General features: G+C 48.3%; 1 protein-coding gene across 1 annotated transcript; it reads left to right on the forward strand.

The window, feature by feature from the left end:
- The first annotated feature begins 712 nt into the window (after positions 1 to 712).
- Rgs16 (regulator of G protein signaling 16) lies at positions 713 to 4,879 on the forward strand. The gene is made up of 5 exons (XM_051185991.1): positions 713 to 810; positions 1,149 to 1,259; positions 1,933 to 1,994; positions 2,275 to 2,441; positions 3,586 to 4,879. Exons 1-5 carry the CDS (start codon positions 767 to 769, stop codon positions 3,808 to 3,810), a joined length of 609 nt encoding a protein of 202 aa, XP_051041948.1. The 5' UTR covers positions 713 to 766; the 3' UTR covers positions 3,811 to 4,879.
- The last annotated feature ends 9,525 nt before the right edge of the window (positions 4,880 to 14,404 follow it).

Here is a 14,404-nt window from a genome sequence, read left to right on the forward strand (position 1 = left end):
CAACCCTAATCTTGGCCAAGTCTCTAGTTTTCTGATCCTCTGATCAGAGGTGATGGGGGCCGGGGGCGGGGCGGGAGTGTGAAGGGGTGGGAGGTAGGGGATGGTGATAGGGTAGGGTGGGAGTGTGAATAGCTTACTTAGCTCGCATCACCGGAACCCATGTGATGGGGCCTGCTCTGACCAGAGAGAGTTCAGTATAACAGAGGTGTGCTTCTCTTGTGATGCACTCTGTGCTCCTGTCCTCTGTGACCCTAGAAGCTCAGTCTTCTCCAGTGATCCCTTAAGTACCTCCCGGACCCACCACCCCCACAAAACCCTCCGAACACTTTTGAATTGTTTTTCTGATTTTACTAGAGGTCGGCGGTTTATTTTTCCACTTCCTGGCAACCTGTGGGCGTACGTCTCGTCTTTAAGCCTCCCTCCTCTCTTGGCTCCCAAAGTCTCCGAGCTCCGGGGTGGGGACAGTCCCGTGTGCTCAGGAGGCGGCCCTGGGGTCTGCCAGTGTCGCCCCGCCCCACCATGCTCCCCGCCCCGCCTCCTCCCTCGCAAGACTCAGCCCTAGTTTCTTATTGGCCGGAGACGCCCGGCCCCGCCCCACCCCTCAAGGATAAAAGCCTTAGTAACCGCGGTCCAGAAGCGGGCACATCTGCCGACCCCATCTCTGCTCTCGGTACTTGGGACTGCCTCGCTTTTCCTCTTTGCCTTCCAGTGCCCTGTGGAGACCCCTACTATCCTCCGCACGACGTGCTGCCCTGCGCCCGCAACCATGTGCCGCACCCTGACCACCTTCCCAAACTCCTGCCTGGAGAGGTAAGAGGAGTGAGTTTGTTTAGCAGTCCCGACGACAAAGTCCCGAATCCACCAACCGTCAGGCGTGGGAACTTGGGTAGAGGGGACTGAAGGGCGCGACTGCACTGCTTTAAAGCCCCCAAAGTGTTAAGACCTATCAGGGCACACACGAGTGCTGCTGTTGTGGCTCAGAACTTGAAGAGCCTACTGTGTAAAGTTTTCTGAGCCTTGGGGAATGGTCAAGTGTACTCAGGTTTCTTGGAGCTAGTTCTTGTGGGACCCCACCCCACCACCACCACACACTTCTCTGTGCTGGCAGAGCAAACAGAATCCTTACATGCGCATGGTTTGTCTTTCAGAGCTAAAGAGTTCAAGACGCGCCTGGGGATCTTTCTTCATAAATCAGAGCTGAGCTCCGATACCGGCGGTATTAGCAAATTCGAGTGGACCAGTAAACATAGCAAAGAGAGGTAAGTCCTGTTCTCACCGGGGTGGGGGAGATTCTAGAGGGCAGGAAGCCTGAGACGGAAAAATGGAAGGAGACAGGCTAGGGGTCCCCAAGCCACCTTTCCTGGAGATTTTAGTGAGACTCTTTGCTGCGGCTGTGCTGTGGCTGCCAAGCTCCATGGAGTCCGGGTTTTGCAGACCCCAGCGGACGCCTGCATGCAGGATGTGCACTCCTGTTTATAGGACTTCAATCTGGCGGTGCCTTTGCTCTTGAATACAGGGCTAAGTCAGGATCGACTTCCTTGCCTAGAAGACCCCCCTCTTCCCACCCTCCCACTTTTATTGACCACCAGCAGTACAGGTGCTGTGCTAGGCTCTGGGGTCTTAGGTAGAGTTTCTGTGAAGTTCCTGCTTCGTTGGAGAGGTGTGCAAGTCAAAGCTGAGAACCTGGGGAATAGAGTCAATTTTGGTTACAGAAGAGGAAACCTTAGGAAGACTGGCTGAGGACTAAAGGGGCCTTGGCATCAGCCACTGGATGCCCAGGCGTCCATTATATACTATCACTGCTTATTCTGACCCCATATGAGTTTGAGGGGTTAGTTTTGATAACTGACTTCTGCCTAGGTTGTGTACTATGCCTTTCTTGACATAAAAAAAATAATTTAAACATCTCTGCTCTGTCCCCTTCTTTTGCAGAAGCTTCTCAGAAGATGTCCTGGGATGGAGGGAGTCCTTTGATATGTTGCTGAGTAGCAAAAGTAAGTAGGACCCTGTTATCTGTCTGTGAAAGACACGTGCATGTTCATGTGCTCGGAGCTTGTCCCAGGGATGCAGAAAACCACGGGCAAAATAATAATAGTAGTAATAATAACCCCGGCCCCCCAGTGTGTCAGCTTCTGTTCAGAACACAAAGGCAGAGCCTTGTTCAGGAAAATTACATCCTAAAAATAGAGCCATTAACGACAATTGCTGTCTTTTCTTCCTTTCTTCCCAGCTGTCCCCTAACTTGACCTGTCTTCTTTCTCCCCTCACCACCAGATGGAGTGGCAGCCTTCCATGCCTTCCTGAAGACGGAGTTCAGCCAGGAGAACCTGGAGTTCTGGCTGGCCTGTGAGGAGTTCAAGAAGATCCGGTCAGCCACCAAACTGACCACCAGGGCTCACCACATCTTTGACGAGTACATTCGAAGTGAAGCCCCTAAAGAGGTCAGTGTCCCCTCACTGGCCATGACTCCCCAGATCCTGCCTGCCCTTTCCCTGTGAGAACCGGGGATGGTGGGGGATGGTGAGGGAAGGATTAGGTTTTGGTTACAGAGGTGTATGGTAGGGTAGGGCCTCAGTGACCAGAGACTAGCTAGGCTTTGTGACTCTTGGTGGCACAGGACAGGACAGCAGGTTTTTTGCTTTCTTTCTTTCCATACCTACACTTGTAATGTTTTAGAACCCCAGCACATCAACTGGAGGAACAAAGTTATCACAAGAACTTTGGATAACTTGGCTTAGTGCCCTGGCTGACCTGACTCCACCCTTGGGGGACAATTGCCTTTTTTTTTTTTAAAGCAATTCAGCCTTCCCTCTTGGAGGTATCGGCCCAGGAGCAGCAGCGCCACCTTGTGGGCATATCTGAGTAATGCCATGCTTTTGTATCTTCTGTTTTCTTGCTGCTGCCTTATTTCACACCATATAAAGATTTAAGTATCACTCATATGCAAGGCACTTTTGTGATCTCAGAGGATATTGCAATGAACAAAAAGATTTCTAATGGAATTATATTCTAATCGAGAAGATGTCAGTAAACCAATTCAACATAAACCAGGTGGGGTGCGAGCACACACTGGGAGCTAGGAAGTGGGTGAAACAACACACAAAGCGGTGTGTGTGTGTGTGTAAGGATCAAGGTAGAAGGTGTAAGGACATCCTGCCACAGGGGACAGCAGGCCACCCAAGGAGCAGGGAGACAGTGGGACCTGATGCGGTCATCCTAGTTTTCTTATGAATGGCATGGGGAGGAAGCATGAGTGGGCTTAGTGTAGCAGCTGCAAGGTTAGCAGACTGTGGGAGCGAGTGGAGGAAAAAGCCAGTTAGGAATGATCGCATAGATCCAGCCAGAGGTGGTGGCTCAGAGCAGGGCTCGGACAAGAGAATACAGCTTCTGGCTTTGCATGACACTGCCTCGTGTTAATCCTGAGAGTCCAAAGGACCCTGGGTCCGATGTGGGAACTGTCCCAGGGCTGAAAAGCTGTTTAGTGGGGCTAGAGAGATGGCTCAGTGGTTAAGAGCTCTTGCCCACCAGACAGGCCTGCTGCTCGGTACCCCTCACTCACCCTTGCATTTGCCCTTCTTCCCACAGGTGAACATAGACCATGAGACCCGAGAGCTGACAAGGACAAATCTGCAGGCAGCCACTTCCAGCTGCTTCGACGTGGCTCAGGGGAAGACCCGCACCCTCATGGAGAAGGACTCCTATCCGCGCTTCCTCAAGTCACCCGCTTACCGGGACCTGGCTGCCCAAGCCTCAGCCGCCTCCTCCGCCTCTGCGTCCAGCTGCAGCCCCGATGAGCCTTCACACACTTGAGCTTCCACAGCAGCGAAGAAGAAGCCAGCGGGAAGAGAGGTGGAGTCACCGGTCCCTGAAGCAGCTGCCCTGTGTGGGAGGCAGGTTCTGCCCAACAAGTGCGAGAGGACAGTGAAGGGACACACGGTCCCGCATCCTGGGTGTGAAGAACTCTCTCTCCTCCATATACTGTGGTGGGCTCAGCGTGCCAGCTGACGGCTGACAAGGAGGCTGTGTGGGGCGCTCTGGGGGAAGGGATGGTGGTACAGCAGTTACGTTCACCCCCACCAGGGCACAAAAGAATGCTGGGTGGTTGGGCACCTTGAGGATAGGAGCTGGAGAGAACCGTGGCAGCTGTTCGCCTGCAAGACACTTGATCTCCCCAGTCCTGGATTGGGCCTAGAAGGAAAACTGTGAATGTGGAACCTTCCTCTTCTGTGCTTGCCTTCCCAGAGATACCAGGAGCCCTCTAGCTTAGGCTTCTTAACATTCCTGTGTTCGTTCTTGCAGTCTCATGGGGGTCAATGAGTCAATAGGATTCTTGCCCCAAATGAGATTTTTTTTGTACCTCAAAAGCTGGCCTGTGAGCCCCTTCCCAGGTCAGTAATAAAGCCTGAAAAAGAAGCCACTTTGCTCATGTGACCCTAGACTGGGTGCTCTTGGTGGCCTTTTGTCGGTGGCCCCCAACCTTAACATTTGCAGCAGGGTCCACCTGCGAACAGAGGGCTAACTGGGAGGCCTTACTGAGTCCTGCACAGCCTTGGAAGATGAGTTCTGAGAGGAGGGAGGTGGGTGGAAGGAGGCTTCAGTCACCCGGCCAGCACTCATGTCCAGGAACTGAGTGAGGGAGAGCCATAGAAAATCCATCTGTGGGAGGAGCCTAAATGTCTAGCTGAAATCAAATCAGTTCTCTTCCTGGGTATCAGACTGGGATCAAGAGATGCCCCCTGGTGGAAAGGGAGCCTTGTGTTTCTTTCCTATAGACAGGAGATGCCCACTGCAGTTAGGGGAGAGCTAGGCCAGGGACCAAGAAAGCTCTGGATGCAAAGCTGGATGTACAGCCAGGTAGTATCAGGGGCTGCTTAGAAGGGTGAGGGCTGGGGGGGGGGGGAATCGACTCACCCACCATCCCTGGGTCTTACTGGACAAACATTCTAAGTCAGGACATCCTTCCTGCACCAGAGACCAAAATTGCAGTGGAGACCCAGGTTGCCAACATTGTTCTCTCTGCACTTGAAGCTTCTCCAGGAGAAAATTATTTAAGTCTAATATATTGTTACATTGTGTTGTGCTGACTGTCTCAGCTATTGTTGTCACCTTTGTTATTTATTGTGGTTTGTTTGCCTCTACTGGAGAAACTCAGCAGGAGCTGCTTGCCCGGCTGTGTCTCCTCCCTCACGGGACTCTACCTCTGCAAGCCTTGGGAACCACTGAGGGCTGTTGGGGGAACACCCCACTCACTGTTTTAATATTTATTTATTGTTAACAAAGGGAGCTGGGTTCCTTTATCAGTGGTGTATGCAATCCCCATTTTTCTGTTTGAGCGTATTGTGTTCTTGTAAGAAGTGAAAATAAAACACAAGTATACCATCCTGCTTCCAAGGACTATGTGGTTGCTAAGGTGACCCAGGGGAGTATGGAGGGCCTGTGATATCACAGATGATTCTGTAGATTGGGGGTACAGGATGGGATGCATGGCTGATGCGGCTGAAGGCATGCAAGGGTTGAGCTTGCCGGAGGGCAGTCTGTCCATTGCCTTCTTTCTCGGTCATCTCATTCTTGAAATCCTTGCTCTTTGCTTCCTGCTTGTCACTCCCTGAAAAGATGACCCTTCCAGGCACATAGTAGGGAACACCTGTAATCCCAGCTCTTAGGAGGATAACCTACATTACAGTGAGATCCTGATTCAAAAGAAGAAATATTTTTATGTGGTGTTATAGTCAACTGTTGTTTATACACAGTTGTATATCTGACATGCTGTTGACTTTCATCTCTCCCTAAGCTCTCAGGGTGATCAGAGATCAAATACTCCTTAGAATTACACCCTACAGGGCTGGAGAGATGGCTCAGCTGTTAAAGGCTGGGCTCACAACCAAAAATATAAGAATCACACCCTACACTTAGATCCAGGGTTCTTGGGTGACAGCAGGAGGGATTCTGATATTGAGGGCCTAGGCAAGAATATGAGAACAACCAGGGGGTGGTGGCACACACCTTTAATCCCAGCACTTGGAAAGCAGAAACTGGTGGATCTTTCTGAATTCAAGGTCAGCCTGGTCTACAGAGCCAGTTCCAGGACAGCCAGGGCTGTTACACAGATAAACCCCGATTGGGAAAATAAATAAGTAAGTAAGTAAATAAATACAAACTCGGGCAGGTCTTGACCTCATATAGCCCAGACAACAGCTCTACCAATTCCCAGAGGGAGGAATGTGTGTGGTACAGCTGGTGGGCTGTTACTGTGGGGATATCTGTGTGAGATGCACAGAAAGGACCAGGGTCAAGGATGGAGGGAAGATGGGTGCTCAAAATTGTGTGTGTGCACGTTTTCACTCTGCGCACGTGTGTGCCACAACATGCATATGAAGATCAATTTACAGGAGTTGGTTCTCAGCTTCTACCGTTTGGATTCTGGGGGTTGAACTCAGGTCAGTGATGGCAGCAAGCACCTCTACCTTCTGTGCCACCTTTCTAGCCGTGGGAACCTGTGTCTCTGTTTTCTACTGCTGTTGATGTTTGCACAAATAAAAACATGAAGATTCCTTAATGTTGCCAAGGGTCATCAACCCCTTTGCCAGATTACAGACTCCTGGCTTACACATGTCCTCGTCCCTAGTTTTCTATATATTTTGTCTGCTGCTTGGAGCGATCCAGAACCCCAGATGAGGAAATGTAAGGTGGTAGGTGTTAATTAAGCCAGCATGTCACAGAAAACGCAACATCTGCTCAAAAGTCAGACCAGAACAGAGCAACAGAGTGAGGCATTCCATGGCTGAGGAAGGCCAGCTCATATTTTACCCTTTGCTGCCCCCCTGTGGCCATGAGTATGCTTTTTCTGAGGCTCAGCTGAGTATAGTTAATGCATATTTAATTATGTGTACAAGTGTGTGGTTATGCGCACATGAATGTGGGTACCTGAAGAGGTCACAGAAGTATGATCCCTAGAGTTGTGATTATAGGTGGCTGTGAGCCACTCAGTGTGTTTGCCCAAATCCTACTTGGGCCCTCTGGAAGAGCAGATGTACTTCTAACTGCTCAGCTACCTCTCCACTATTTATAAAGTTTTGCTTTTCCCTGTGGAATTCTATATAATGGCTAGAATTTGTTTGGTTTATTAATTAATCTTGGTGAACATATGAAATTTTGATGAAATTGAAATTATTAATACAGGTAGTGTGTGTAGGAGTTAAGCCAAGATTTCCTTAGTTCTTTTAGGGCTAAAAATTAACTTTTAATATGGAAAGTCTTAGGTAAGAGACTGTTCAGGTGTTCAGGGACCATGAAGTACCAATTTAAGGTAATTCGGTGTGAGTGGACTGCTTGCAATTGGTCCAGGGACCGGAACTGCTTTGGAGGAGGAGGAGGAGGAGGAGGAGAAGGAGAAGGAGAAGGAGAAGGAGAAGGAGAAGGAGAAGGAGAAGGAGAAGAAGAAGAAGAAGAAGAAGAAGAAGAAGCCCGGAGTTAAACATCTGGGGTCCAGTCCCAAGAGTGAGAGATGCAAGGGGCTTAGGCGCTATGCCCCAGGATAGATGCACTCACCTGCAGGGAGCAAAGGCAGGTGGGCAAAGCTTGCACCCTTTTTCTCAGTCAGAACTCTCATGCCTTGGCAGCAGCTAGAAGATGCTCCACTCCAGGGGAGGGTCTTCACCTGTCAGTTAAACCTTCCAGGAAACACTCTCACAGACCCACCTGGAGGCTTGTCTCTGCTAATTCCAGATCCAATCAAGGTGGTAATTGAAATGCCCAAAATCACTACTTTAGGCACTGACTCATACTTCAAGGAAAGCAAGAATGTGTGGATTTTTAAAACTTTACAGTGTATTTCCATGTAAGAGAGAGATCCCTTTTTAGTTAATTCTACCCTGCCACCCTCAGGGCAGCCTCACAGAAACCACAATTCAATGACGAAAGCTACATAACTGATTGAATTTCATGTCTACGGCTCACTAATCAGAATATTGCTCCATTTCTCAGACTCTCACTTTGTATTATAAAGTGTGACTATAAATAGTATTGGCTTCAAAGAGCTTTTGTGACAATGGAAAATGCATGAAACGCGTGTATCAAACAGCTTGGTGGCATGCCCGAAAAATAGCAAATATATGTGGCAGACACTGCTCTAAATATTTACATATGTTAATTTCTGTAATCCTTGAAAGACTCCTATAACATTAAAAATACAAAAGCCAAGGCTTGGAAAGTCAGATGTAAAGAGGTAGCAAGCAGCAGCTGTAGCAAGTTAGCTATTGCTACATAGCAAGCCAGTCCAGACCATTCACACATTACTGATGGGGGGACTGTCAGTAGTCTACTGACTACACCTTACCCCACTATCTTCTCCCTGAGATCCCAGAAGGCTTTGGGTAAGCTAAGTGCATTCCTGGAAAGGCAAGTCCTGCAGTCCATGTTCTTTTTGGTCAAAGGAAGGATCAAGGCAACCCCAGTTCTAACTTCTGGAGCGTGGGAGTGGGTCAGGGATCAGAGGTGGTGGTGGTATGTCCTTACATTTGCTGGGGATACCTCCTTACATTTACCTTGGCCTTGCATTTTTTTTCCCCTCCATGTCTCTACTTCAGGCTTCCCACTCACTCCTGGGCCTGACTTCTACTGTTGGTAAATTATTCCTTCTTCAAGTTTAAACCCCACCCAGGGGCTGGGGCCTGTGAATGGAGGGATCTCTTCTGCCAGAAGGTGGTCCTAGTTTGTCTCTTCAGTCATCTCCTCCTCGGTTTCCTTAGTTCTCCCTGGGAAGTCGTGGTCCCCTCAACACTGAGCCTTCTCCACGCTTTTCTGTCTCAGCATGTACCCTTCCCCAAGGCGGGTAGCTGGTGCCAAGTGCCACTCCTCTGAGCTTATGTGATGTGACAGCTAACAAATTATTGTGTTGTCCTCACAATACTTTAGCTCTCTGCCCTGGCCTTGACGCAGGACTGAGTTTTCTATTGGAATCGGATGTTTGCTTTCCTCTGTAATCCACAGGGTCTCTTATTCATGTGTTAATAGTTCCAAGTTTTATTATATGCGCGCTTTCTATTATAAGTGACCTCAAATAATTTTCATAATTGGGGTTTGGAAATCATAAAAAAAGTAACAAATCAGTGTGCCAGCCTTTGCCTCTTAAAAATCAGTCAGACTTTCAACTGTTCTGAGGTTTGGTCTGGGTTGTTTAAAACTCTTCTCTGTTCCGAAAGGCCAAAAAAACAAAACAAAACAAAAAAAAAACCCAAGATAAAACAAACAAACAAACAAACAAACAAAAAAACCTCCCTTCTCTGGGAAGAAGTGCCGTGATGAGGGAAATGATGCGTAGCTTTCCAAAATGACCCGTTCAGACTAGCTGGATTCTTTTGCAAGTGGAACTTATTCTCCAATGTATCAATCGGGGTTCAATTCTAAAAATGAAAGAAAACACGTGATCAAAACGGCCCTATATAGTGCTTCCCCAGACATAAACATTGCTGTTTTGTTTTAATGATAAAGCTAGAGAAGAGGGGGATGTTCCACGTGGGGGGTCACAAAGTAAGGGACCACGTGGGAGAGCATAACAGGTTCCATAGCAGGTGAGGGTGACCAAGGTGGAGGGAATAACATGCCAGGCAGACAGAGCTTGAGTGAGTTTATTTAGAAAGGGGACTGAGGGGAAAGGGAAGAGAAAAGAGACACAGAGGCACCGGGAACAGAAGAGAAGAGGAAGAGAGAGAGAAGAGCCAGAAAGAGAGCAAAGAGCTAAAGGGGTCCTTTGTACCTGTGTGCAGACTATGAAACCGTGGAACCCTGGGCTGACCAGGGTACTGCCTGCGTGCTTTCTGTCAGGTGACAGGGGCAGGCCAGCATAATTTGCCTGAATCCTTACAAACATCCCCACCGAACGAACGTCAACGGCAATTAGAGAAGTCATCCCATGACTCTGTGTGTGTGTGTTGCGACAAGACAAAAACACGGGAACTGGTAATCTGGACCAAATTCCCTCACCACAAAAGGAGCTAAACGTCGCCCTCTGCTGGCTAACCTGGGTGACTGCTGTCAATCAGTCAAGTTCCTAGAAAACAATGGTGAAGGCATCCATCATGAAATTTCTCACGCTTCCAAAGAGCATCCAGTTGCGCATGGACCTTTATCTCCTTGTACCCCAGACCACCCGTCACAGCCCCAAACCAGTCAGGATCGTGAAACCAAGCCCTGCATTTCCTCTGGGCTGAGTTCTTCCTACACTGCTCACCACAGGCAAGCTTCCAGGGCGCACTGCAGGCTGTGGTGGGTGAAGAGAATTAGCATTCTCCAGGAGTATTTGTCACATCATCTGCTCAATGCAAACTAAGGCGACCTGCTACCTCTATGTCCCCTGCCCTGCACTGGGCTGGATTATTCTAATAGTCTCTGTTAAAGGAAGCTGTTGTTCTTTTGCTAGTTAATAGGAATAAAACTGGAGAAGGGGAGTGAGTGGTGGTTCCGAGTGAGTGGGGTCCAAAGGTAAGGGACCACGTAGGAGAGGACAGCAGGTTCCATAGCAGGTGTGGGTGACCAAGGCAGAGAGAATAAAACGCCAGGCAGATAGAGCCTGAGTGAGGAGTTTATTTAGAAAAGGAAGTGAGGGAGAAAGGAAGAGACATAGAGGCACCAGGAACAGAAGAGGAGAGAGAGAGACAGAGAGAGAGAGGGAGGGAGGGAGGGAGGGAGCTGGAAAGCAAAAGAGAAAGCAAAAGAGAGCGTAAGTGGGCCGAGGCCTGACTTTTAAAGGGGTCCTTTACACCTGCCTGCATACTAGTACTCATGGAACCTTGGGCTGACCAGATTACTGCCTGAGTGCATTCTGCCAGGTGACAGAGGCAGGCCAGCGTAATGCCTGAATCCTTACAGAAGGACTTTAGACACTCCATTTAGCAACGCTCAGCTGAGTCATAAATGATTTGTGGATCAGGTGGTAGTCAAAACCAGAATAGTTTTAGAACGCCAGCCGGGAGCCATGGCCAGACAGCTGGTTAGTTTTCGTCAGATACAAACTGGAGTCACCTGGAAGAGGGAGCCTCGGCTGGGGAACTGCTGCCATCAGTTTGGCCTGTTACTATGGCTGTGAGGCATTTTCTTAATTAATGACCAATGTGGGTGGTGCCGCCTCTAATCCATGTTTCTAGATTGTACAAGGAAAACAAGCTGAGCAGGCCAGGGGGAACAAGCCAGGAAACATCCTCCATGGTCTCTGCTTCAGTTCCTGCCTTCAGGCTCCTGCCTTGAATTCTGCTCTGGCTTCTCTTGATGACAGTGTACATAACCCATGCTTGCTCCCGCTGCTGGGACCAGTCTGCCTCGGCTACTAGGTTGGTTAGGCCATCACCTGTGGCCTGGTACTTTTCCACTCTGAGCTATGCATCACTGCACACCCCTTAAAGGTGCCTGTCAGTCACAACTCTTGTCTCTTGACTCTCTTGCCTGTTCTCACGGCCTGTCTGCAGCTCTGAGAAAGTCTTTTGCTCTTCAACAACCCCACCCCCACCCCATAACACAAAAAGTAAATGACCCAGAGACTGATATTTGGGTTCAAACTTCAAACTGAAGAACAGAAAAGCAAAGTAGCAGGCCGCTAGCTCTTACTACTACCTCAGGCTGAATGCGTTGATCCTGCTTCCTGTCCTCAGTGTGGCTGGAGAATACTGAAACTGAGTGTCTTCTCCTCAGCATACCTGGAGAATCTTCATACTTAAATGTCTTCCTATCCTCAATGTGGCTGGAGAATGAATGCTTGATCCTGAGAGCTTGCTCCTGTCTTACATACCTCCCTAATGCACGTGATCACAGGTGCTGAGATCATCTTTGTGTGTGCTGTTTCTCTTTAGGACTGGATCAATTTTGTGTAGATCTAGGTGGCCTTGGACTCAGAGATCACCTACCTCTTAAACCTGAGTCCTAGGATTAAAGGTGTGTACCACCACCTCCTAGCTTCTGGCTGCTGGGATTAAAGGTGTGTGCCTGGCTTCTATGGCTTGTGGCTGACTTAGCTTTCTGAATCCTTGGGCAAACTTTAATAAATCATAAATAATGTTTCACTACAGCCCCTTAAACTACTTCTGTCGCCTGTGGTGTATTCTCTTAGGGGGGCATACATTGTCAAGATCTGCCAAAAGGTACCCACTTCACCAGTTTTTTTGTTTTTCTTTTTTGGTCCTTTGAACCGGCAAGTCAAATAAACTCTTCTCCAAGCTGATTTTAATCAGTGTCTTATCACACCATGCATGGAGTGAAAATGAGGCATAGTAACTGTTGGGAACCAGCAGTCTGCTGACCCCACCTCCTGATGATGGGCGGGATGCTCATGGCCATGTCTTTACCTCATGACTTACCTGGCTGCTCAAGCTTTACCTGGTTGCTCAGGGGACTGAGTTACACATATACAAGTTTCTCTTTTAAAGCAAGCGCACCAAGTGCGCTGCTCTCTTGCTCTCTCTTGTTCTCTCTCTTGCTCCTTCTTTCTCCCTCTCTCTTGCTCTCTCTCTCTCTCCCCCCTGCTTTTGGTTGGCCACCAGCTACCCCCCTTTTCTCTCCCCTCTATCAATAAACTCCACATGGGCTCCGAGTCTCCTGTTTGTGTTTCATAGACAATAGCTGTATCGAAAGAACATCAGTAACAGCATATTTCTTTACAGCTTGGTCTGTCAGACAGTCACCTGAAACTAAAGCCTGACTGCACAGACTGGCCGAGAACCAACTATCCCTTACAAAAGTAGTTATGAATTAAGTTTGGTTGTGGCTTATTACTCGAGGACAGAGGTATCCTAAGTCCAAACAGGGTTTAACATCTCCCAGCTTCCCAGTTTTGGTGGCTGTCTTGCACTGGACAGAATCCAACGTCCTTACAAGGGTCAGTAATTCAGAAATGTTTGGAAACTTCACTTCCCATTTCCTCTCAGTCCAGCTTCACTGGCCTCTAAGCTGTCCCTTGATTATACCTGAAGTTGTTTCTCCTAGTCTCTGCTCAAATGTCACCATCTGAACAAAGCTGTTGCCTCCTTCCCCAATGACCCAATGGAGATTCCCAGCCATGTGGTGTGTGTGTGTGTGTGTGTGTGTGTGTGTGTGTGTGTGTGTGTGTAGGCCAGTGGATAACCTCAGGCATCAATCTTTAGGTACTGTCCACCTCTCATTGGCTTAGAACGTACCAAGTGGACTATGTTGGCTGGTTGGAAGCCTTGAGGACCCCTTGTCGGTGCCTCCCCCGCAGTGGGTTATAAATGAGCCACCATGACCCATCCCTTATTACCCACACTCTTAGGATTGCACCACTGTGTCTCCTTTCTTTTCTGTATGAGTTCTAGGCACTGAATTCAGGGTTTGTGCTTGCATGGCAAGCACTTTACTGACTGCCCTATGCCTCCAGGACCCTAAAACAGCTCACACCTACCTTATTTTTCCCTGTGGATCTTCCACCATAAGATACACTACATGATTGAATTGATTTTCTTCCCTATCTGGCTTCTGTGAAAATGAAGGTAATGTGCATCCATTTTATGTCTTGGTTTCCTCATCTGAAAAATGGGGTGAAAAACAGTAGCTATCACAAGAAGACTTAGTATCTGGGAAGTGCTCAGAACAGTTTCTGAAGTATACTCAAGAGCTATGCAATTGCTTTCTGTAATTAGCATACTTATACCTCAACTACCACCATCACCACCACCAACACCTCAGCCACCACTACCACCATCACCACCATCATCATTACCATCACCACCATCATCATTACCATCACTGCCATCATCATCACTAGTATCACCATCATAATCCTTGTTACTATTTAGTATCTATTCAGACAGCAGACTAGCACACATGAAGACAGATTGGAAACAGCAGGATGTTTTGAGGCTACAGAAGACAGCAGCCATGATGCTTATAGACAGAGGACTGCCAGGAACTCCATCATACTTGGATTTGTATATGCTATTAAAAACAAAACAAAACAAAACAAAAAACAACAAACAAAACCAAAAACAAAAAACACAAAACAAAACAAAACAAAAAAACAAACCAAACCAACCAACAAACAAAAATTATTTATGCGGCTGATTAGATGGCTCCTTAGGTAAAGGTGCTTGCTAGACAAGCCTCGTAGCCTGGTTTTTGAGCTCTGGAACCCATGTTCAGGTGGAAGGAGAGAGCCCACACCACAGAGTTGTCTTCTCACCTCCACCAGCCCGCCCAAACACACACAATATTCCTCCTCTACTTCCTGCAAGATTGCTTGTGATTTCTCTGTTCCCTTTTAGGAGCAAGCCCCATCCATGCAGAGCTTCAGGTTTGTGCAGTAAGCCCCTGCATGCCAAGGGCTGCCAGTCCTGGCATCAGACTCTGTTCCCGCCCTGCACTAACCAGCTGGCTGCATAATGGGTTATGCGTTTTTTTTTTTTTT

This window comes from Phodopus roborovskii, unplaced genomic scaffold, assembly GCF_943737965.1.
Source record: "Phodopus roborovskii unplaced genomic scaffold, PHOROB, whole genome shotgun sequence".
NCBI classification, from domain to species: domain Eukaryota; kingdom Metazoa; phylum Chordata; class Mammalia; order Rodentia; family Cricetidae; genus Phodopus; species Phodopus roborovskii.